This window comes from Eptatretus burgeri, chromosome 6 (genome assembly GCF_056783735.1).
Source record: "Eptatretus burgeri isolate ZD-2024b chromosome 6, Ebu_testis_v1, whole genome shotgun sequence".
In the NCBI taxonomy this organism is placed as follows: Eukaryota; Metazoa; Chordata; class Myxini; order Myxiniformes; family Myxinidae; genus Eptatretus; species Eptatretus burgeri.
Window position 1 is genome coordinate 13,264,795 of NC_140966.1, and position 26,038 is coordinate 13,290,832.

General features: G+C 42.4%; 1 protein-coding gene across 2 annotated transcripts in view; it reads left to right on the forward strand.

Annotated features, from left to right (window-relative positions):
* Positions 1–26,038, forward strand: part of TNPO3 (transportin 3) — a 143,120-nt gene that overhangs the window by 36,072 nt on the left and 81,010 nt on the right. For both annotated transcript variants that reach the window (XM_085884079.1, XM_085884080.1), the window contains exons 7-9: positions 11,231–11,377; positions 19,675–19,782; positions 20,735–20,826. In XM_085884079.1, coding sequence (XP_085740205.1) covers positions 11,231–11,377; positions 19,675–19,782; positions 20,735–20,826 — 347 coding nt within the window. The remainder of the gene's footprint in view (positions 1–11,230; positions 11,378–19,674; positions 19,783–20,734; positions 20,827–26,038) is intronic.

The window sequence follows — 26,038 nt, forward strand, 5'->3', positions numbered from 1 at the left end:
ATGATCATTTATCAATGCACTTTTCCGCTTCATGGCAATCGGTGGGCCAGTTTGAAACCTTACTTTCAGACTCTGGAAGCAACTTTGTCGGTGCTCAAAATGTACTAAATGATGCCCTGAACCAAATGGACAAAACGTTCATTGACACCCACTTGATGAACAACAAAGTTGAGTCGAAGTTCAACACCCCCACCCCCATACCTCCCCACGCATTGCACGTTGGTGGAGTGTGAGAATGAATGATCAGTGTCTGTCCTAGAATCCTAGACATCATTCTCTTGGGGACAAAAGTTTCTCTCACCCATAAACTCCTTACTACCTTCCTGGCAGAGGTATACGCTCTTGTCAACACTCATCCACTTGAACCGGTGTTTACAGATCCAGACGTGCCAGAAATCTTGATACCAAGCGGCACTACTTACCACTGAAGATGACGCCTCTTTGTGCACCACCAGGCGATTTTGGTCATGCTGCAGACATCTTCAGCTGTCAGTGGCGATGAGTACAGCATCTGGCAAATACCTTCTGGTCACGATGACGCAAAGAATATCTCCTGACCCTGCAGCCCTGTCTGTGCTGGCAAGTCAAAAAACACAACTGTTGTGTCAGTGATATTGTTCTGCTGAAGGTGGATGCTCACAGGAACGACTGGCCCTATGGATGCATGAAGGACGGCAAACCCCATATCGACCTGCGACCCATGACTTGGGTCATACTGCTTACACCAGCGGGGGAAGAGTGAATTCCTTCATTGTGTTCTATTGATTGTGAATTTCATATTTCAAGAATCTGAACACGAAGGCCATTCCAGGATAATTTATAATTAGTACCTTAGTTCATTTTGCACAATGAAAGTACCGATCCTCGATTCATATTGCTACCTTGGTTCATTTTTCACAATGAAAGTACCAATCCTCGGTTCATATTGGTACCTTGGATCATTTACTTTGGATAATTTTATATTGGGACCTATATTGGTCCCTTCGTTCATTTTACACACTGAAAGTACCAATCTCTGGTTCATATTGGTACCTTCATTTTACACAATGAAAGTACCGATCTTTGATTCATATTGGTACCTTGGATTATTTTATACGATGAAAGTACCTATCCTCGGTTCATATTAGATAAAAAATTTCCCCACCCGGAGAGTGGGGACACCCCCTTCTCAGATCCTCCTCAGACCCTCCTCACCCCCCCCCCTTCCAGACGTTCCCCCTTCTCCAACACCCTTCACCCTCTCCCATTCCCTACACACCTCCCAGCCCCCACATCTCCCAGACCCCACCTACCCGTTCTCCCCACACCTCCCAGACCCACGCTCTCTTCCATTGCTTTCCTCCCTCACACCACTAGTCTTTTTTATCTTCCCGCATTTTCTGCTTTGTGTTAGCATCGATGCAAACGGCTTAATCGTGGATGATTAGTGTGTGTCCGCACGGAAAGCACCCGCATCCGGTGCCGTGATTGTTCGGACTCGTACTGCCATGTAGTCCGGATGTCAAACACCATTTTTCAAGATCACCTTGCATTAGGGTCCTCACAATGTTTTTCTGCATTTTTGTGATCACCAGACCATCTGAATGAATATTCCGATTGATGCCACTCTGGCACCCTTGAGCATTTTTGTAGAAACCCATTAATATGCAAATTAGCGGTGGCCATTGTCGAAATTACTATTTTTCGTAATATCTCCAAAAGTAAGCATCCAAATAGCCTGGTTGAGGTGTCTACACCCATGTTTTTAGGGTCATTGGTCATGATAAACCCACTTAAAATGAAATAACCTTTAGATTTAGCTCATTAATATGCAAATGAGCAGTCACCATTATCAAAATATCAACTTTTCTTAATATCTCCAGAAGTAAGCATCCAAACAGCCTGGTTGAGGTGTCCAAACCCATGTTGTTAGGGTCACTGGTCATGATAAACCCACTTAAAATTTGATAACATTGAAATTTAGCTCATTAATATGCAAATTAGCAGTCGTCATTATTGAAAATGTAGATAAATAGACATGTAGATAGAAAAAAAAAAACACTTCAGTCTTTGTGAATATAGATCACTTTATTATTCATATAGATTCAACATTTTGACAGTATGCAATGAAAGCAGCTAACAACATGAACAAAAGAAGACATTCCTGTGTAAATCAAATGTTCATATATATAACAGGTTTGTAAACCTTATGAAGGCTACTTCAGTGCTTGGTGTCTCATTCAGTGTCAGAGTCATCATCAAGGGCAAATGCAGCAGCTGTCTTGGTGCGCTCATTCCTGCAGCCAGTATCTCCATGGCACGTTCAGAAAACTGTGCATGGTAACTCGGCTGCTGTGCAGCGGCATTGAGCTGTCGCATTGTTTGTCGGAGGGAACATCCATATTGTATTAGCTCCAAGATCTCTGGTGGTGCAAGAGCAACGTTGGGCAGCAGCATAATTGGAAGTAATGATCTTGATGCCTCATCACGTTTACATCCATACTGAGTGGGATCCAGAGGTGGTGGCTGACTTCCATATTGCTGTCTGGATATGAGCGCGTCGCACGTTTTGTTCAAAGGACTCTGTAGTTGGTGGCAGAGGTCTGCTGCTTTGATTAGGTCTGCTGCTTTGATTAGGTCTGCTGCTTTGATTTAGGTCTGCTGCTTTGATGGGATTTGGTTTCGCCATCTTCATAGACCACACGTCTTTGTGAACATCAGACATGTTGCTTCTATCCTTGCTACCACAGCAAACAGCCATGAACACAGTGGCTTCGGCGATGACATCGTCAATAGATGCTTCCACATTCCCAAGTTTTTGAAGTGAATGGTCTGCTGCGAGTGTCTTCTTGCCAGTCAGTTTACCTCTACCATACATCTGGGCAACGGTGTCGCAACCTGTCAGTGCGTGTAAAGCTAGTAGGTCTTGCACCATCCCGGCATGCTTTCTGGCAGTGGCCCCAATGGCGATCAACGATCGGCCAGGACATGTTGCTTCCATTGTTACGCAGCATTGCAGATGAAGTTCTGCAAAGTGATACACAAGCAAGATGAACACATCAATGTCATCACAGATGACTGTGATGCAATTTACGCCATCTTCGGCAACTTTAGCGACTTGCTGAATCATGATGACATCTGCCTCCTCATGCGTCGTCTTCAAATCAGTGCGACACCTTTGGGCTCCGTGGTGTATTTCCACTGGGGTAGACTCCTGTCCCGTAATGATGAGCCTGTGTTGGCTCTGCTTTCTCTGTTGACTAACATCAATCAAATTCTGGCAAATCAGTTCTATCAGCTGAACTTTGTTCTCAGTTTCTGACAGAACCACCAGCTGTGGAGGCAGTGGAGTCTGTCGGTTCAACCTGTGGTGCCTGCTAGCTTGATGCCCAGTTCTTGCTAATCTTGTTCCACTCTTGATGCTGAAATCACGATATCTGTCAAATACCAGATATACATCTGATTTGTCCTCCTTTGCCATGATGTAGCCCGTGAAGTTGTCAACAAAGTCTTGCACAATTCCCCTGTTGGGCCAATGAATAACCCAGAGGATTGCACAACCATCTAAGATGGTGATTTCAGGTTGTGGACCCAGTCTTGTTGAGATTTCCACTTGGAGATTCTTCTTCAATGTCAACTTGGTCTTTGCTATTCTCCTCTTCCCCTTTTCATCGAGCATTGATGTTGGCACAGGTGCAAGCTCGTACTCTAAGACGTCACATAGTTTGATGCTTTGACTTTGTTGGAGTCCCATGACCCTGGAGTAGATGAGATTTAGATCACAAACCTCAGTATATCCCACACGCATGACTTTCCGTGTCACTGCCATAGTTATGACTTGTTTAGATAAGAGAGCGTTGAATCTTGCTGAATCCTTCACGCTCAGCACGAACAAACGCCATCATGATGAATACAGGTTTCAAAAGGTTCTGTACCCATAGTTGTGTGGTCATGCTCTTTGTTGCTTTGGTTTCAAGAGTGTCCATTAAGTCTTCATGACTTTCTGCCTGAGCCATGCTGGAACGAAGGACCTCCTCAGTCACCAATTGCAGGGCCCTGAAGTTTTGGGGAAACTTTTTTCCACCAAGCATATGAGCAACACCCCCAAAGGCAGATTTCATCATGTTTTCCAGCCCACTTTCAGCCATAAAGTTCCCCACACAACCGATGAAACTCATAAGGGTGTGCATGCCACCCAGCCTTGGAATGAACTGGGTAAATCGCTCAGGATAAACCCATTTAACATTAACGGCCACTCGATACAGCTGTTGGTCGCTTGTGAAGATGGTTACGGTTTGTCCACACACTGCGGTCAAACGTTTTCCCTCTATTGCTGTAAACATCGTGTCCGGATCAGCCTTATCCATATCTATGAGTGGTGTATAAATGACCCTCGTTGCAGGTTGGATGGATCGTCCTTGTTCTCTGCAGAGCTTCGTATTAAAGCCACCAAACTCTGGTGTGTTCTGATCAGAAGTGATTTGCTTCAGAAAAGAGAAATCCATATCTTGAACTCTCCTAAGTTGTATAGCTTGATGAGCCAATACGCGGAGAGGTAACACCACACGTGTGGCTTCTTCAACTGGCATCGCTGGTTTCTCAGGTCCTCCCTTGTACCTTTGAACCGAAATGTCTTCTGTCACAGGTATCTTTATTTCATCACGTGTCAATTGTCTGATGATGGCTTCATCATCAGATGTGGAAGATATCTCCTGATCTTTTATGGTGAGTAGTACTGCAAGAGAATGTGTTGAAACGAGTCCATTCTGGGATGAGATATTTGTGTCGAAGTTGTCAGCAACAACCTGAACGAGGCCACATTCAGCATTGGCGGTTCCCCTAATCCCGGAGTGAACAGTTGCAGCCTTTGCTGCTGATCCCTTGAAACGCTGAAACTCATCACAGGAACAGGTCACACAATAGTTGTACAACTGCTCGATGAGGCTTTTATGACTGACGAACTCCCAGTGCTATTTGGAGTGTAGTTGGTCGATTGGTGATCATATTCGTTATGATGTTTCCTATCAGAGCTCGTGGAAGTGTGCAGTCCACTTTAGCTGATATTTTGCAGAATAGCAATTGAAGGGTTGAACTCACTGCTTCATTAGCAATATCTATTAATTCTAGTCTGATAGGAACTGAGGTCGGACGACATCTGCTTAGATTCCTGTGCAACCTTCTTGGCAATTCGTTCTATGGAAACATCAATGGCGTCATCTTCATCTGATGCTCTGCTACGAAACAAGATTAAACTAGCAACCCCTTCACCAGACAGTACCAGAAGCTCAGAGCCAAGTATATCCAGCAATTTGGATAACAGGGTTTGTCGAGAGTATAGCTTTCCTCCATGATCCTTGTACATATTGTAGACTTCTACTGAATTCCAGATGCGCAACATGTCGTTTTTCATCGATAAGATGGTAGAACTGACAGCTGGCTCAATGTCCTGAGTTTCTCTGCCACTGTGTGCTGCTGCTGTAACAGAACGGGGTGCCATGAAGGACTTTCTGCAGTCATCGTGATATCTCACATCAGCAGCATCAGGATCGCTGATTGCGCCCATTAATCGTATCTTGATCTGGCGTCCTTCATCCTGGCGTGAATTGATAACATCTAGAATAGTTTGTTTGAAAGTTGTCCGATCAACACGATCTGCAGTCCGACAAAGGAGAACTCGCCGCCAACGATTACGATTCTTCTTATCAAAGTCCATGATGCACTTTTCTCCGCAAAAAATGCAATGTTCTTTAAAGTCAAATACTGTCGTCTTTGAACGGCGGCTTCTTTTGCTTGTTGAAGCATCTTCCAAGCAGACATTACTCATTCGTTTCAAGTGTCTTTCTATGTGTGATAGTGATGTATACGTTGATACACAGTCTTTATGGCATTTGAGCTCGATAGATTCGTCTGCCTGTAATCTCTGTTCAAGCTCTTCATGTATACCATCTTGTCTAGCTTTGCTTGACTGGATGATACTTCGCACTCTGTCTGGACCAACTGTTATCAGAGGTTTTCCAGCTTAAGTTGCATCGCAGGGACTGAAGAAACAGTCTCGCATGGTGATGGAGCCTCAACCTGTAACAATAGAGGTAATTATAAACATCAGTAAACATTTAATTTCTTTGTTCGTATTTTAAAAAATTCTCAGGAAACAGGTTCCACCCTGTGTACTTTTAAAAATCAATAAAATACACAGTTGCTTTCAGACAGATCATGTTAAATAATATTTTAAAAACTTGCTTGCAAATAATATCGATCATTCTACTGTATCAGAAGACATTACTCTTACTTAAAACTCAGTTCTCCATGTTTCTGTTATTACATTATATGGGTGAACAATCCAACACTTGGCGAATTCTGCTTCGCAATGGCAGGAAGAGCCAACATCAAAGGATCAAAAAGCGACGTCGCTATTGACGCTTGGCCGCCACAAGCCAGTTATGCCTCTGGTAACTTTTCTGACACCTCTTGCTTAAAACCCAAAAAGTCAAAAGGATCGCGAGGCCACGCTTTCACGGTCTGTATTCGTACTGAAAATCAAGATCAAGCGAGCTTTCGCCCTTCTGCTCCACGGGAGGTTTCCGTCCTCCCTGAGCTGGCAGTCAGTCCTTCCAATTGTACACGAAATAGGCCGTTTTCTTGTACTTGCATGTGGCTGAAATTTATATGGCTCAGGGCCAGAAACTCCATAGTATAAATTCCCATCATCCTCCGACTCGTCCTCAGCAATATCGGAATGAAAACACTCTTTCATCGCCACTGAAATCACTCTCTGATTTGCATCTCGCCATTCTTTACACGCTGTTTCCGAATGTTCACGAAGTTTTCGGAGAACGTGACGTCATAGCATCTTCGGTAACTTCCGGACTGTTTTTCAATCACTGACAAAAGTTTTGACTTCAAAGTTAATTTTAGCATATTTTGAGTTTCAAATGTAAGAAAATAATTGCCAAACGATTATTAATGTGCTTACAACCTTCAAATTATGCGAAGTCATCAGCGACCCAAAACCTGCTCTTTAAAAGGTGAAAATACAGAAATTTCTGGAAAAAATTTTTTTTGGAGAACAAAACTTAAAACGCAATTTTTTTTTCATAAAAATTGCTGTAAGCCACGTGGAAGGCTTTTAGCTACTGTAACATGAGTAATCAATTTAAACTGGAATATGTATTGTGCATGTGTGGCTCTAAATTTGAAACGTGTGTGTGTGTGTTTTATGTGTGTTATGTGTGTGTTTTATGTGTGTGTGTATGTGTGTGTTTTATGTATGTATATATGTATATATGTATGTATATATGTATATATGTATGTATATATGTATGTATGTATGTATATATGTATGTATATATGTATGTATATATATATATATATATATATATATATATATATATATATATATATATATACATATACACATACATACATACAATTATTATTTTATGTATACATTGTCGAGGCTCGTATGAGAGCTAACACAATGCACAGCAAGGGGGGCATGAGACAAGAGGTGTGAGAGTGGGAAGGACAAAACAGTGGGGAACAGAGACATTAGTAGCTCTGTGGAAGGGAGAGGGTTGGGACGGGGAACACGGGGTATACAAGATGGATATTACAGGGACTTTCAGGAAGGGAAGCAAGGAATTTGAAGGAGGTGGGTTTGGGGTGGATTAACGGGGGTAGAAAAGATCGCGGTTTTGAATGGGGGAAGATAAGTGGTGGTGCTGAACAGCTGTTTTGAAGGCCTGGAGGGAAGAATGGGATTGAAAAGTTTGTGAGTTTATTTCAAAGGAAGGAAAAAAGAGAAATGAAAGAGTGAAGGTGAGCAGTGAATTGTGATTTGGTAGTTTTACCAGAAGGGGGTTTCTGGTGGACCTTGAGCACTCTGCGGAAATATAGGGGGGGGGGGACATATCGCAGACAGAGCAGGTTGGGGGGGGGGGTGAGACCGGATAGGAGATGGTCGAAGACAGAAAGACCACCGACCTGCCGGCGGTGGGAGAGTGAGGGGCCCAAAATCTCAGCCTCATCGCTGAAGATGCCAATGATCCTAAATGCCTTGGTTCCACTGCGTGAAGTCGAGAAAAGTGAGAGGCAGGAGCACCAGCCCAGAGGGGAGAGCAGGACTCCATCAGCTGCAGGATGTGGAAGATATATATGTATATACAGGGTGTCCCATAAGTCTGGAACCATAAGGTAAAATAAGTAATTTATGATTTTTGTTTGTTTCTTTCTTTATTGCAGGTGCCCATGATGTCTCTAAGGAAGAAAGCATCCAGGTTATTCTGCTTGTGGGAAATCGGAGTCATAGAGAGGTCGCTGAGGAACATAACAGATTGAATCCGGACCACACTCCAATATCACAGAGCTGTGTCGGCAAACTGATAGCAAAGTTCAGGGAAATGGGATCCATCGGAGATAAATCACACAGTGGACCTCATAATGGTGGACACATTGAACACATTCTTGTGAATATTTTTTAAATAATATTCTGTGAATACAGCCCCATTTTAATTGTTTTTCCTTATGGGACACCCTAATATATGTATATTCAGATTTGTATCTTGATTCTAATTTATTTCTTGTTCGATCATTATTTTGATTCTCAATCACTCGTACTAGAAAACTGATTGAAATATGCGTGGGAAGCGCTGGCAACCCCACTGCTGATTATGTCAATGTGCACATTAATTATGTCAATTTATTGTCAAGTCAGGCCAGATCAGATCTGAGACTTGCTTCAGGTACCATGTTAACATGTACTAACCTGTTTCATGGTCGGGTTGTCGGCGACGAAACAGTCTCCCACACCAGGTTTCCTGGTGAGGAGGGTGTATGGATGTGGACACCCACCAGGATTAAAAACAAAACCTGTCAAAGAATGGAGGAGCTCCTTGTGAGCCAACGGGCATCCATGTCTGGTGCCCAACTGCTTCTGCTGTCATCACTGCAGTTTGTTTACCCCTCTCTCGAAGGTTGGTGGCAGGATTTGCACCCCAGCCACTGAAAAAGACTTCATTCCATAAAACGCACAAAACATACAATGGAAACACAAAACCAACACTGTGGGTAGAGTACCTCCTGTGCAGCTTCCCTTAGCAAGGCAGCTCACCAGATGACTGGATTGGGGCAAAGCCTTCGGGACCCGCATTCTTTGATGCTAGGAGGAAAAGCAAGGCGTAACCTTCCTGGGTCGGGTTGTGGTGGTGTGTGTCAGGATGGTGCTGAGGTGTCGTCCCCCAGATGGCGGTCCCTTCAGGTAGGTGCCTGTAATGTCTTCACTCTGGAGCTCAGATAGCAGAGACAGGTGATCATCCTCTCAATGTTTGAACATCAGTATTGCAACACTCAATGAAGTTCGGAGACCAGATAGTGGTGAGATAATTGTGTACTCCTGGTCTGGTCGCTCTGATGGTTATCATGCCCAAGGAGTTGCTATGGCTGTGTCCAATAAGCTGTCTCTCATGATAATGGAGTTAACACCAGTCAATGAGCATATTATGAGACTGAGGATTCATCACTGGGTGTCATTTCCCTGGTCTATGTATATATTCCAACCGAGGCGAGTGATCTCACGTTGAAGGAGGCATTCCATGCCACGCTGAAGTCTGTGTTTGATCTGCCCCAGATGAGATGCTCTTCTCGTCTTGGGGGATTTCACCCCATCAACTGGCATTGATAGGGATGGTTATGAGACATGTGTTGGTCCGCGTTTCTCTGGAACTGTGAACCAGAATAGCATTAGGTTCCTTGACTTTGTAAGGTGGCTGGTTCATGGTTTCAGTGCCCCCAGACTCACCGCTGGACTTGGTATTCCATTGCTTTTTGGCGTGGCAAAGGAGATTGACCATGTACTTGTTGATTATTGCTGGAGGATGCTCCATTGTACACCGGAGTGCTCAGTTTCTCAATACTAACCACAGGCTTATTGTAGCAACTTTGAAGTTGAGCAACAGCTCAAATCCAAGAGAAGGGTACCATCCCAGCCAAGGCTGGATGTTGGCAAGCACAAGGATGAGAGGTTAGCTGAGGAGTTTGCGAACAGGCTGAGTTGAGATTTGGGGGGTATGGGTGTTTCAGGGGATCCTAAAGAGTTGTGGAGTCCCTTCCTGATTACCATCCTTGATTTTGCCAGTGGGCGTCTTGGAACCTACCGTCAGGCAAAGAAGAACATGTGTCCCAAAGGGACACTGGATATCGCTGACCAGTCGCACAGCCAGTCTTCATGGCAGAGGTGAACTGTTCAGGGAGCTGAGGCATAAAACGATGCGTTCGCTGAGAGCGGTCAAGGAGACCTTTGTATGAGAAATCTATGAAGGGGTAGAGCATCACTTTTGGTCAAGTGATTCTCTTGTTTACAAAGGAAATTGTGCATTGTTTAGAGTGTTACTATCCCTATTGCTGACCCTCCAATCAACTGTGCTTCGGAGGAATGCCAGCTTTGCAGAGCTGCAACAGTATATTGACATAAATGAGCATACACTTATGTTTTTGGTAAATGAGCATACAGTGACAATGAGACATAATCATCGTACTATAGATAATTTGAGAAGTGTCTGTTTGTTTGACTTTGATGCACTCCTGAACCGCTGGACGGAATTACAGTAATTGAAAACTCGGTGTTGTACTCACGGTATGCACGGGGTGGTTTTAGTTGGTTTTAAAAGTTCATATTTCTCTGTGTTCACGATGGCGGGAGGACCCCCGTTTTTTCTGTAAATGTGCATTGTACAGCGCTTTGCCCAGGGGGATTCTGCAGCATTACAAATCATACTTAAGTATGCCGATTCTGGGGGAACTACTGGTAACTTATACTGGGCGTTTTTTGTTTGTTGGTCAGTGCATCTGTATTTACGGAAAGACTGTTTCCATCTCAGTATACCAAAGTCAGCCATCTGGCAACACACATTGCTCTTCGGGGTATAAAGTACGGTTCTTGTATGCGAACAAGATAGCTCCACTCTACCTTTGTGGTTGATGGTTATGAATGGACATATTTATTACTTCGGAGGGGAGAAGGGGAAGCAGGACTTTAAAAACCAAACAGATGTTTGTACAAACTTTGTGATGGTAAATGAAATGAACAAAAAGCACATTACATTTTCCATTCTGAAAGTGAAACAGGTAAAGGAACTTTTAAAAATATGCACTGTTGTAATTGTTTTTCCATCATTGTTACATATACTTTTGTAATGATTTGCACCTCTTTTTGTTTTACTCTTACTTATGACCTCTCTTTATGGTTGGTGGGCAGGTAGCTGACATAACATTCAACCTATGGTACCGACTTGGGGAGCAAGTGTTCAAGCTGAGCGATCCTCAGCTCAACGCAATATTCCAACCTTATGCACAGAGGCTCATCCACGCGCTTACACGGCATTGCCAGGTGGATTCAGACCACGTAAGTACACTTGTCAGTCGATAAACAATTCATTACTATTTCTTTTAAAGAAGCATACCTAAAGGTAATGCATTTTAAACTTTAAATGTTGTCTTCCACGACACGTTTTCATTGGAGAAGCTTGCTCTAATTATGTTGATTAAATTGTTTTTGGTTGTGCAATATATAATGGGTATAAATTTTTTTTGTTATTTGCAATTTCTCAATAAACCTGTCCTTTTTCATGGACATTACTTATTGACGCTAATTTAATCACTTCATGTGAAATGTATCGCTTAGGCTTGTGTGTGATTATGAGCATGAACCAGGTTTCTTAATTGTAATTAGCATGATTGATGAGGTTACAGCTCATTCAAAGGAAATCGGCAGAAGTGGCAGAAGTTGTTCCCATTCCCCTTCATAGAAAACAGTCGGGGAAATGCAAAGGACACAACTTGTGCACCCATTCAAATTTACTGCTTAAGTGTAGAGTTTTGATCAGTACGCATCAAAAAGTGCTATTTATATGATTGCACAGTGAAAGGACTCAAAACCATACATTCCTTTATTTTTAGCTAATTGATAATTCTATTATTACAAACGATATAGAGAAGATTAATTAACTAAGCTTGAGATGCCTACTGGCTTTTGTTTCACCTCTGCATCGATTGTCAGTATATGTATTTACCCCTCTCACGAGAAGCAAAAGGCGAGGTTAAGCAAATGGTTCATGTCCGTCCGTCTGTCCATCCATATTTATCAGTTAATGATCGAGGAAGAAGGTATTTAACAGAAATGTTATATATTTGAACAGGAATCGGAACATTAATAGGAAGTCTTTTCTTCTTAACGTACTTTGGCTTTGAATTCATCCCGACCGCACTCACGTCGAGAGGAGTGAGATGATATTTTTACTCCCTGCTGCCTGGCAGTCAAACAAAATTGAAAATCATTCCAAACAGGAAACGTACTGTTTTTAAGGACAGTAGTCCTAAAAGGACAGACGCACAGGAAAGGGGGGGGGTGTTGAGGGCGCTGCAGCACCCCCTAACTGCGGGCAGGAGCACAGCACCTCCTGCCTGCAAAAAAAAGTCATTTTTTTATATTAAATATATATTAAAACGATATAATAAATTATTTTGCTCTGGGGAAGAAAATATAAGTTTAAAAAATGTGTTTGTTAGTTTTTAGTGATCACAGACATGGAGATCTTGCTTGGGGGTTGGGGTTCACAATGACTCTAACACCATCGCTAAGACACGCATGCGCGAACATCGCAGTATGGACGGTTCCACGGAGAGGGGGGGGGGGAAAGGGAGAGGGAGAGTGGACGATGGACCATATGGTGCAAAAACGCATTTCAGATTTTTTTAATAGGCCTACAAAAAATGCTAAAACATCCAGGACCGAGTCAGAAGGTGCTGATGCAGCACCTTCTTCTTCTTTGCCCACCATCACCGACGACGACCACCAGGCTGTTAGCACGTGCACAACTGCAGACAGTGTAGGAGCTTGTGACTCAGCGGTGAACACGCAGGAGGAACCGCAGCCGCATGTTCCACCTTACGTACTCGGATTTGACGAGCCGTGTCGACCAGACATACGTTTTCCTGGGAGGAAAATTGTAACAGACCTTCGAGCGGTCGTTTCAGAAAAGCTGGTTTACCAAGTGGAAATGGTTGCACTATGTCATGGAAAGAAACACCGTTCTTTGCTTCTCCTGCTGCAAAGCTATGGAGAAGGGATTAAGATGGAGAAGACATCACGACAGAAAGACGAGTTCATTCACAGTAAGAAGTTTTTGTAACTGGCGTAAAGCAACCACAAAGTTTCGCCAGCACGAGTTGTCTGACATACATTCAGAATCGGTGAGAATGCTTGCTTCGCTCAACAACACTCCCATTAATGCCCTACTGTCGGACATTGTTGAGAAAGAGCAAAAAAACACCAGAACAGTCTTAGAACTGATATTCAGATTGATAAGATTCCTCGGCAGTGAAGGGCTTCCGTTAAGAGGCCATAACAGTCGAGATGGAGTGCTTTGGAAACTTATGATGGAGCGGACATATGCATTTCCAAATGCGTGTGAGTGGCTACAGCAAAGTAGTGGGCAACTTAGCATAATAATTGTGCATTTTGTGAGGAAAGCATTAAATTTGGCACACTAGTAGCCATTACATATTATGAACAGATTTGGATATTAGGCCATCTCAAAATTTTTGATGGCAGTGGAAAATGGCTGCCACAGCCATCGGCGGCTGAATTTGAGATGGCCCAATATCCAAATCTGTTCATAATATGATAGGCTACTAGTGTGCCAAATTTGGTGCTTTCCTCACAAAATGCACAATTGTTATGCTATATTTAGCTAAGTTGCCCCACTAAAGAGACAACTGGATGTCTGACATGATTCAAAACGAAATACTGGAAATATTCGCTCATGTTGTTGAAAGAGAAATCATGTCCGAAGCAAGAGAGCATTATTTCTATGGTCTTACTGCAAATGGGACAACCGATGTAAGTCCATCAGAGCAATTTTCTCTCTGTCTCCAATATGTGGATTCAAAACTCAAGGCAGTGAATGTTTTCCTCGGGTTTTACAGTGCGCCCGACTCAACTGGAGAAACACTTTTCTCCTGCATTAAAGATGTTTTTGTGCGCTTGAATTTGCCACTGGAGGAGCGTCTAAAGGGATTTTGCTTCGATGGCGCTGCTAATATCTCGGGCCACATATCAGGCGTGCAAGCAAAACTGAAAGAACAGTGTCCAAATGCACTCTACGTGCACTGCAGTAATCATTCACTAGATTTGGTATAACAAGGAGTGGCGAGGGAAGTTCGTCTTGTTGCAGACACATTAAACTTTGTACGGGTATCTCAGTGGTGATAGGGGAGTCGTCAAAGCGTAAGACGCTGTTCCAGTCTATGTTTAGTGATGGTGAGGTGGTCTGCAACTTTTTGCCATTATGCCCGACTCGATGGGTCGTACGCACAAGGGCCATTTCACGGGTTTGCTCCTCATATACAACCCTTTTGGAGACACTGAAGATGCTAGAGCAAGACAAGACAGTCAGGGGAGATACTCGGGCAAAAATATCTGGTCTATACAAACAAGCCACAAAAGCCAGAACATACTTTGGCCTTTTGAGCTGTGAGGGCTCTTTTTGGACTGTGCGAGGCCATAGCCAGAACTCTCCAAAGTGAGAAGGCAAGTGCGAGGGGGGCAATGGAGTGTGTGAGTGCGCTACGAGAGCACATGCATGCACTGAGAGAAGATGGATTTGTCCATGAGATGACTTCCAAAGTGACCGCTTGTGCAGAAAGAAACAATCTTAAAATGCCCCTTCCTCCACGAACAAACAGAACCCCTGCCCGTTTAATGGATACAGAGGAGACCGAGGCCATCGTGACTGATGTAGGAGAGCAGCAGTTGCGGCGTTAGTTCTATGAGGCCTTGGATCTTGTGACAACCGAGCTGGATCGCCAATTCGACCAAGAAGGACTGGTAGTTGCTTCCCTGAGAGAGCAAATTGTTATCGATGCTGCAAATGGAGACTACTCAGGGTTGAATGAGATCACTGCTGCACAGCTCCCCCACCTCCCCGATCAGATTGACAAATCTCGTCTACATATGCAGCTCACATTGCTGGGTGACCTCTCCAAGACAAAAGGACTCAAGTCGGCTCAAGATGTTGCTGGATTCATCGCAGCAATGCACCCCCAAACAAGAGAGTTACTGAAAGAGTTGGAAAAGTTTATTGAACTTTGCCTGTGTCTACCTGTCTCCGCCGCTTCCTCTGAGCGGTTGTTCGCCACCTCGAAACGTGGCTATGGAACAATATGACCCAGAGACGACTGACACATCCTGACTATACTGCACGTCCACAGTGACATTCTTGATCGGATGGACATTCAGCCACTGATGAAGAGATTTATCGACAACACACCAGAACGGAAGTCCACATTTGGAGTCTTCAAATAGGTAAGACAAACATTATTATTATTCTTCTTCTTTCGGCTGCTCCCGTTAGGGGTCGCCACAGCGGATCATCCGTATGATCCGCACAGTGATTTGGCACATTTTTTACGCCGGATGCCCTTCCTGACGCAACCCTGGTCGCCTCTTACGACACAGGGATATGGTACACCTATTTTAACCGCGGTATACACCGGCCCAGTATACTTGTACTCATTTCGCCGACCTCGGAAGGATGACAGGCTGAGTCAACCCCCTGGTGTATTAATTCAGTGGCCAACAAGGCTTGAACTCAGGAACTTTTGGATCCCAAGCCGCTGCCCAAACCACTGCGCCAACACCAGGCTTCAACAAACATTATTATTCATTTTTGCTTATTGCTGCCACCATGCAGAATCTGTGTAATGGTCAATATCACGTTTGTGGTATGTAGCGAGAGGTGTTTGTGTGCGTAACTGATATATAGGCCTATTAGATCTTTTTGGTGTGTCAAACGATGTAGCGGCATGCGTGTCATTTGATTGGCCGTCTTGCTGTTTACATTGTGTCAGAGCGCTAACATTAGTTCTGGTGTAGCTTTTCCCTTTACCTCTCTACTTTCCAAATACAATAAGTAATTCATTCGACTGTAAATTCCAACACATTGTTGGTAAAATACATCTCTGTAGTGTACGTCTTTGTAGTGTGTGTGCGTGCTTCATAGTAACTAGTGCCCGTTATAGCGTGCACTCGGGCCCGTCGTTGTGTGTGTGTGTGTGTGTGTGTGTGTGTGTGTGTGTGTGTGTGTGTGTGTGTGTGTGTGTGTGTGTGTGTGTTTTTGTGTGTGTGTGTGTGTGTGAGAGAGAGAGTGCAAGTCGAAGTGGAGAGAGAGACAGAGAGGGAGGGAGAGAGAAATTGAGCTTATTTTTTCCCTGGCAAATAATGTAGCCTCGATTATAGACAGCACCTCAGCACCCCCACTCAAAATACCTCCCCGCGCGCCTGATAAAGGACACGATGGGCATTGGGCATGAATAACTATTGTAACATGTCGGATAGGGTGATGTAATAGACACTGTGGAAAATGATAGTAAACCCCAGAGTTAATCAATTTATACGAAAATTGAATTTTATAAGAATGCAGTACTTGACGACTGCAGAACACAAATCGCATGTCATAATACTTCCAAGAACCTCCAGTTTTGCTTTACTGTTGGAACCTGCGATTTGTGGACCCCGCGTATTCGTGGGTCATAAAGTGTAACTGACTTCCACATTCGCGCTTCGCATGTTCACAGTTTAAATTTTTTTTAATTAATCAATTTATTCATTAATTGTACACTTCAGGACTGGTCTCCTATATCCACTTGGGAAATTGGAAATCAGCCAACATCACAGCATTACATTAAAAAGGTTCAAAAATAGGTAACCTTAACTGCAGCCCAATTCGCTTACTGTATTTCCAATCATCAGCAAGGTCGTGGAATTCATCATCGCAGTTGACATAAAATCATTCCTTTTCTCCAACAGCCTCATCTCACATGATAATTTGGATTCAGACCTGGTCACTCTACTTTGGACATGCTGCTTCTAATCTCCCAACAATCGATGGAGGCCCTCAATATCAGGCATGAGATCAGGGCCGTCTCTCTGGACATATCCCGAGCTTTTGATACAGTCTCACATCCTGCCCTGCTCTCAAAACTGTCTGCATATGGAATCAATGGTCAACTCCACTCTTGGATTTCTGATTTCATCCACTCTTGCATACAACCTGTGGCTCTCAACGGAGCCCTTTCATATCCTCTCCCTGTCAAGGCTGGAGGACCTCAAGGCAGTGTTCTAGGCCTCGTATTATTCCTAATCTTCATCAGTGGTCTCACTCACTCTCTTTAAAATCCTCTTTATCTCTTTGATGATGACTCCACTCTCTGCCATGACATCTCTGCTCCTTCTGACAGAGACAGACAGACAGGCAGCAGCATCTCCCCTCTCCTCAGACCTTGACAAAATCACAAACTGGTCTAACACATTTTTGCTTATGTATCCATATTGTCCACTCTTTGCGTTCTCCCTTACTCCTCAACGTTGCCTGCATACCTGGTTTGTCCATCTCAGTGTACTTTCTCCCTCACCCTGCTGTTGTTTTTTTCCCCTTTCTCCTGCTGTTCCCTTTGTTATGTTGTGTCCTGATTTGTTCTGTGCAATTGTTATTCCACGAGCCTAGACCATGTGTTTTTTGTTTTTTTTTAAGTCATAAAAAATCAATGCTCTGACATTCGCTGCATTTTAAAGGAACGTATCCCCTGCAAATAGTGGGGTCTGAGAGTACTTCAATTCAAATTAATGTTCAATGTGTTGGTGTGCAAGGGTGGTGTTCAGGACTGCTTCTGGACTACTTCAATGGCACGAAACTGCCAGATTTTAAAAAACGATTGTTAAAATAATTATTTTATTAAAATTGAAGTCCTGAACTGTATATACTTGATCGTTGCATGATTCTATGGACTGCGTGATTTTCGGGAATGCATGATTGATTTTTTTTTTGTGTGTGTTCTATGAACTCTATATTTTAGTTTGTAATTTTATTTTGGAGAAATTGCAAGAATGTTTCCATTGTATTTAGGACAGAGATGGTCACTATCACTTTCTGATGGGTTTCCTGATAACCTGGCTAGTTTAGAGGTTTCAGCACAATTTACAACTCCATCCATACAAACTTGCTGCGCAACACTTGCTTAACTTGATGTTCATTAGTATCAGCACCCCCACCCTCCCCCCCCCCCAACTTTCCGAATGCAATGCAGTGCTGTGAAATGTGCTAAAAGAGATTCAGAAATCATGTATCTGCTTCACATTGGTGAAAGAGTGACGGATATTCCTCCAAATGATGTGCACGTCTGCCTGTTTTATACACCGTATTTTATGGTGCACATAGATTTATTATTATTATTTTATTTATTTTTTCCCCGCCGGAAGTCTGGGCCTCGATTTATACTCGTCTTATCTATAGTTTAAGACATTTAATTGCATAAATGAAAAAAATTTCAAAGTGTGATCTTTTCTGAAATATATTGTATAATTGTTAATTTAAAACGCACTACAGAAATTATTGCCTGGGAACAGTTGCTGATTGGGTGAGCAATTAAACGTTGATCCACTCACTGGTGAATGCAAAACTAGAAGGCACTCTGTAGAACCATATGTCCTCCATACTAAGCAGTTGCTTTACATTTTGTATCCCACTGATTGGCTGGATCTGCAGACCTGAACCAAAATATAATTGGCTTGTTCTTGCATTCTCACTAGCTCGTCCACCGAGTTTTGTCATGCATCCACAACTTTTTGAGATATCGTGCTCCCTATTGTTTTTGGTCCCATTTCTCAATGGTGAAGAATCTATGATAATGATAAAAATTCTCGTATCCGGTTTTGCATCTTCATGGAAATTTAATCAATTCGTCCTTGTCATACAACAAACCTGTCCACCAAGTTTCATCCGAATACGTCCATAACTTATTGAGATATCGTGCTATACGGGTATCCTCAGCTTAACGAGGTTCATATCGCGAAGGTTCGCTAACACTGAATGGTGTCACTTTGGGCTAGTCATTTGCTTAATTGAGGTCTTCATTTGCTACAAAGAAGAAGCTGTCACAGTGTCTGGTGATTGTGCGATTAACTTTTCCGAAGGCTTGCAAATAATTAGCTTTTCAGATTGAAAGGGTTAAAAAATAAAATTAACATCTCCTCCACCACCTCCTGCCACCTTCTGAAGGTGTATAGAAACTTGGACTCAAGATTGTTTTGGCAAGTGTTGCAACTGAATTAACTTTCTTATTGTGTTGCTGTCTTTATTATGAGGTCAATAATAATGTAAACAAGCAATACCCATGCACATGCATGGGATAGCAGTACAACATAGCTGGTAGCAGATGACAGACCGTAAACGGGGAATGACAAAAATACGCATTGTGCAAAATGCAACTGGTACTATGGAACACCAAGACTTCCCAAACATTGTCGGCATGTCCGCTAACTGCCACAGCAATTTCATAGGGATCGTGTGACGGCGAGCCGAGTTTTTAGTGTGCAAGCTTGGTATTATAATAATGTAAATGATAAGGTCACATGCAACTAAAACCATCGTTATACCAAGCATATGGCTTTGCTGATAGACCGAACAATTAGGATTAGGAAACAAAGTGAAATTTTCCAATAAGAAATAATTGTGAAAGGAAGCTCATTATTGATTAAAAGTCTCAATGTGTTCAAAATGTTTTGCTTAAACGAGTCATTTTGAGAAATTCTGAATTATTTTTTAAAATTGTTTTCTTGGTTTTGTCATTAAAAAAAAAATTCAGCAAGGCATTCCTGATGAAACGGATGACTTCGGAGAGTTTCGTGTGCGCGTGTCGGACCTGGTGAAGGATGTTGTCTTTCTCGTGGGTTCAGCGGAGTGCTTTTCTGAGGTAAGCGGTGCTACATTCATGAATTATCTCTGTTTGACTTCATGGGGTTTGCAACTGCTTTTGATGAACTTTCCGATTTGGTAGCTGTAAAAGCCCAATTTACCGACACCTGAAAGCTGCTGTGCTGTTATATGGTGAAATGGAATTGTAATCCCACTAAACCTCGTGCTGATTCCAGCCACAGTTTGAATCTTGAAGATGAGACGATTGTTGATTGTCATGTACTGTGATTGTTTGCCATGCAATATGGGATTATATGGATATTGAGAATAATCGAACCGTTTGCAAACACCACGAATGAATTGTGGAAAATGCTGCAGAATATTTTGAACAGCATTCCACAGCCATACATTGATACGTAGAATGGAGAACTACCAGTAGTATCGCTTGTGAAGATGAGTATCGATTGACATCGGCAGACTGGTAGAACAATGGATCAAATCGAGAGCGTTGATCGAGGTACAACGTTTTGCTCCAAAGAAGAGTTAATGCCCAAAACCTCAGCTCTTTCTTGCTTCCCACGGCAGTTAGCACACCTCAATTCATATTCTGTCGATTCCATCCATTGACGCACATTAATTAATTAATCAACTATATTTGAGCATGATAAGAAGGTGTTTTGTTCTTTATTCTTTATATAAAGCAAAGGGCTCACATACCAAACAATAGAGCACTATACAACGTATTAATTTTATTTTTGTATTCTGTCTGTAATAATGCATTGTTGCAATTGCTCATTTCTGCATATCGTGTGTGTCCGTGTGTTTCTATAATTTTTTTCCAATGCTGTATATATTATAGACCATTGTGATTATGATTTTGAACATCTGTGACCATATCATGTGTAATCCTCCTCCTTTGAAAGCCTTGGTAGTTGCCTAGATCTCTGGTTTTAAGCTGATGTTATGTATAAATGTTGAGATAATCCACCCACCCCTTTCCCCCTCCTTAGCTTTATGGCACATTAAAGGACAGCCAACCACCTTGGGAGGTCACGGAAGCTGTTATCTTTATCATGGCTGCTATCGGAAAGGCTGTGAATCCGTAAGTTTTATTAATTTGTTTATTTTCCATCCTTTGGTCTGCATGGTGACTTGCCTTTTGTTAACATGGCCAAAAGCTCATTGTACATTTATTACACTTTGAAGAACACATGTCAATACATATCAATTATAAATGAATTGCAAAGACGTTTGACTGGACAAATCAATACAGGTGTATAGAATATAAATGTGTGATCTCACAAATCCTCTTCACACCCTTTAATGGTGTCTGTACCCCCTCCCAACCCCAAATTTCCTACATGCCCATGTCCTTCAAACCCCACCCCTTGAATGTGTCCCCCTCTTCAGCATCCCTCCACTTCATGACCTCTCTTTCTGTATTCTCCCCCCCCCCCAAATCACCTCATCCCCTCAAAGTTTACCCCGTCCTGCACCCTCCCAATGCCTCCTCCACTGTTGTTAACTGTGTGGACTTCAAACATCCGAGACCTCCACTCCAACCTAACATATCTCCCAATCCATTCCCCTGCTGATAAACCAGACGCTAATTGTATAACAAAATCCTTCCTCCCACAGGACGTTCCCTGACTCCTCAGTGTCTTTCCCTGGCTATTGTCTCCTCCAATTTGATTGTCCTAAACCCCACCCCACTGGTGGAGTTGCACTTTCCGTTAATAACTCAATTTCTTCCTGCCCTTGTACTGATCTTGCACCTCCCAACTCCCAGAAGTACCTTTGACTGTGACTCCCCCCCCCTGCTTCCACCTGTTCTTGTCTGTGTTATCATCATCTGTTCGAGCGAACTTGGTTATTTTCCAATCCTCACGATCTTCCATCATAATTGGTAGCTGGTGCCGAGTCAGAATTGTATTCCTCTCAAGCTGATCCACATTGTTGAGAACAGGAAGACCATGAGACCTCTTGCCTTGCTTTAGCTCCCAGAGCAGAAATTGTGATGCAATTTCCTGCTTGCTTCTCCAGCAATGGCTGGCAAATGTTATTCTTCTTTTTATTTTTATAGTATTAGATACAAAGGGCAATCTACCATATAGCCCTTCATTTGTTTGATGTTCTCTCTAGCTTGTATTCAGTGCTTCCTTTGACAGCCTTGTAAAGCAGCCATCAAGTCACCTCTCAAGTGTCCTCGTTGGTGTCCAACTCTCAGCACCATTTCAAAGTATACTCTCAACTGTTGCATGGAAGAATTTCACCGTCAGATTTGATTTCCACATATTATTCATCTTATCGAGTGTTGTCCTCGCCTTAGCTTTTTCTTATTTCAAAATCTTTGTTACTTTTGTTGATCCAGGACCCAAGATATTGAAAGTCAGCTACTCTTTTTAAAGCTTCTTCACTCGTCGCTAAGTTCTCCCTATTGATCGAATAGAATGTACTCGGTATTTAGCACATTAATGAGCAAGCTGACTGCCTTTGCTGATGTTTCAACCCGGTTGAGTAGGATTTAAGCATCTCTTCATGTGTCTGAGATTAGAGGAATATCCTCTGCAAAATCAACATTGGTTTAGGTTATGTTAACCGAAGGAAATGTTGTGCTTCTTCGCTCTGTTGGTGTGAAGCCCAGTGATTCATGTTCACTTACTGCTGTTCTCATGATGTAATCAAGGATGATGATGAATAGAAATGATGCCAATGTGTCACCTTGGAGAACTTCACTGAAGATTTGGAAGAATTGTGTCTCTCCATCGAGTGTAATTACTTGAGCTTCAGTGTCGTCGTAAATCATCTCCACTGCCTTTACTATCCCATCTGGTAGACCAGATGCTTTTAAAATAAAGAACTTTTTCTTCCTATTAATGGAATTGAATGCTTTCTTAAAATCCACAAATGTTTTTACTGATGATAAGTTTTTCATTTTAATGCCTTCTCTGAGCTTTCTCAATGAGAGAATCTGAGAAACGATTGATCTCCCTGGATGGAAACCGTTTTCATTTTTACTCGGTATTGGTTCCACATGCATTCTGATTACATTCAAGATCATCCCATTATACATTTTAGCAATCACTGGAGTTAACCCGATCCCTCGATAGATCTCAGCTAGACTCATATCACTTGTTTTTTCGGAGTTGGAATAGTGGCGTTTTTTTTTTTTACTGTCGCGGAGGCTTTTCACCTGCTTAAACCTAATTGCATACCTGATGTAGCTGACTGTCCAAAGCTCCACTTTTCCAAACTTCAGCAGGGATGTTATCCACTCCATTTGCTTTGTTATTACCTCTGCCACCAAAGGTGGATGAAGGTGATGTTTTCACTCCTGTCTGTCTGCTTGCCTGTCTGTCTCTGTCTCTCTCTCTCTGTGAACAGGATATCTCAAAAGGTTATGGACGGCTTCGGATGAATTTGATGTAGAGGTTGGGTGTGTGACGAGGACAAAATGATTAGAATTTGTTGAAGATCTGGATCCTGATCAGGATACTAGAATTTTGGAAGTGATACTTCACCATTGAGAGATGGGATGAAAAACTTTAAACTGCACTGTATAGTACAATTTCTCAAAAAGGTCGGTGACGATAACAAGCCAATTCAATTTTGATCCGGATCTCGATTCCCATCTGGCCAATCGGTGGGATACAAAACTTAAACTGTTCAGCCTGACGGAGCTACCCAATGCCGTTCTAGTTACCTCCACCAACGAAGGTGAAGGAGTTTATATTTTCACCCCTCTCTCTTGCTCTGTCTGTTTGTCTGTTTAGGTGCAGGATATCTCAAAAAGTTGTTGACATTCGGATGAAATTTGATGGGCAGGTTAGGTGTGTGACACAGATAAACTGATTAGATTTTGGTGAAGATCCGGATCTGGAGCCGACTACTAGAATTTTTGAAATGATTCTTCACCATTGAGAGATAGGGCTAAACCGATAAAGAGCATGATATCTCAAATAGTTGTGGACGGATTCGGATGAAACTTGGTGGACAGGTTGGGTGTGTGGCAAAGACAAATTGAATCTGGATCTGGATACGAGAAATATTTACTTTCTAAGTGATTATTCACCAATGAGAGATGGGGCCAAAAACGAAATGTAGCATGATATTTCAAAAATGTATTGGGCCTGATATGTTCTCATGCATCAGGCATTATGTGGCAGAGGTATGCGCTCTACCGAGCTACTGAGTGTCCTAGTTTGATTATATTTCCCTTGTTTTTCTCAGTTCATGGAGTGTAAACTCTCCAGTTTTGATTGGTAACACTTTGCCAACTATTGTGTACCCTTGTTGGTGATCATGTATAAGTCTTTGTTCACGTACATTTGAGAAGTGTTCCTTCCACTTTCACATTTGTTTTCACACTTTCCATCTCCGATCTGAGCCACATGGACTTAACCGCCTCTCTGTTGCTTCAGCCATGTGGCTTGTATGTTCTTCTCTCCCTTTGGACCATGTGGACTCCCGCGTTCCGCAGAACGGAGATTTACACAAAGACAGGTCACATTGGAGAATGTTGCAAAATGTAAAGAGGGAGGGGAGGGGAGACGGGGCTGAGACACAAACACTCAGGCAGGGAAGGACAAGAGCTTTCTAAATACTTAACTCGACACCATCTCTTTAATTTCAGCAACTCGAGGCAACCGCTCCCTGTGGGAGCAGTCAGGGGGATTGTGGTGTTATCCTTATTTAAATGTGTAATTCAAAATACCTCTTCAAAATTCCTCGCTGTATAATTTAAAACACCTCACTGCACTGGAAAACGTCATTGTTTAAGCCTTAAGGCAAGGTGTTTGGAAGATCGTAATGAGCTTGGTCAAACTTCCAGGATGTTGTGGCTTGCACATTTCTCGGGTCTACCTTGTGAAGTATTTTGTGCTTCGGAGTCACCTTAGCGGCCTTATCTTTAAAAAAAAAAATTCTATTTGGCCACATGGAACGTTTGTTATTCATCCGCTATAATTTTCATTGACTGTTGTCTTTATATTTTGGAGAGAAAAAAAAGTGCTCCATCTTTTATTTTATTTTAGTTTATTTTCCATCATCTCATTGATGCTTGTTATGATGTGGTAAAATGATGTTTAATTTGCTAATTAAATTTTATTGTCCAAAAGTTAATTTTTTTGGTCGCGAATGCACTTCGCTTGGGTGTGCAACATTGAAAACACTATATATATATATATATATATATATATATATATATATATATATATATATATATATATATATATATATATATATATATATATATATATATATATATATTATATGTTTTGCTTTACGATGGAAACTTTCTCAAATACAAACTTTGAAACAGCAGGGGCTGTGTTTTCTTAATGCACTGCACAGTGGTCTCACCATTTGCATGCAGTTTAGTAATGCCTTGATGAATTGCCCAATCTGAGTATTTTGACAGGTTCTGGCACCTGACTTCTCTATTTCCTGCCAGCAACAACTTTTTATGAAATGCTCTTCTGTCTGGTTGTAGAAAAAGCACCCCTGTTACTGGAATGGTGTGGATCCAGTGAGAATCTAAAATTATATTCTCATCGACATGCCAGATGTCATTAAAAAAATTTCACAAAATTGCTCGAGTTAAATATAGGTTATTATTTTTTATGCTGATGCAATGGCAGTACCAATTTTGGCTGAGCATTATTTATTTCTTTATTTGTTTATTTATTTATTTATTGTATCCAGAGTATAGGATCGTGGAAGAGCTCGAACGCAATGGATCAGAATGCAACAGAACAAAAGGAAAAAAGGAACAGTAGAGAGAGGGGGAAGCACCAACAGCATGACTGAGGGACAAAATAGAGGGAGACTTGGACAATATGGGTGTGGAGAAGATGCAGGGGGAGGGACAGATGGATACAGGAGCAAACTCTCTGGAAGGAAAACTGGAAATTTGGAGGGGGAGTGGGAATAATGGGGGTAGAAAAGATTATTGTTTTGGATGGGAGATGTTCTGAGATGGTGAAGAACAGCTGCCCTGAAGACCGAGAGTGAAGAATGAGATGGAAGAGAATGGGGAAGTTGGTTCCACAGGGGAGTGGGGTGGAGGAACAAATGAGTGGAGGTGAACAGTGTTTCTGGATTTTGGGAGTTACACAAGAAGGAGGTTGATGGTGGGTCCTCATGTACCCTGCAGAAACTTGGGGGATGTGGAAAAGGGGGGGCGGCACAGAAAGAGCAGAGGGTGCAAGACCAAAAGGAGGTGGCAGAAGAAAGAGAGACCACTGACCTGTCTGTGATGGTAAAGTGATTGGCCCATTGACTGAGCTTCATTGTGGGAGATTCCATTCATCTTC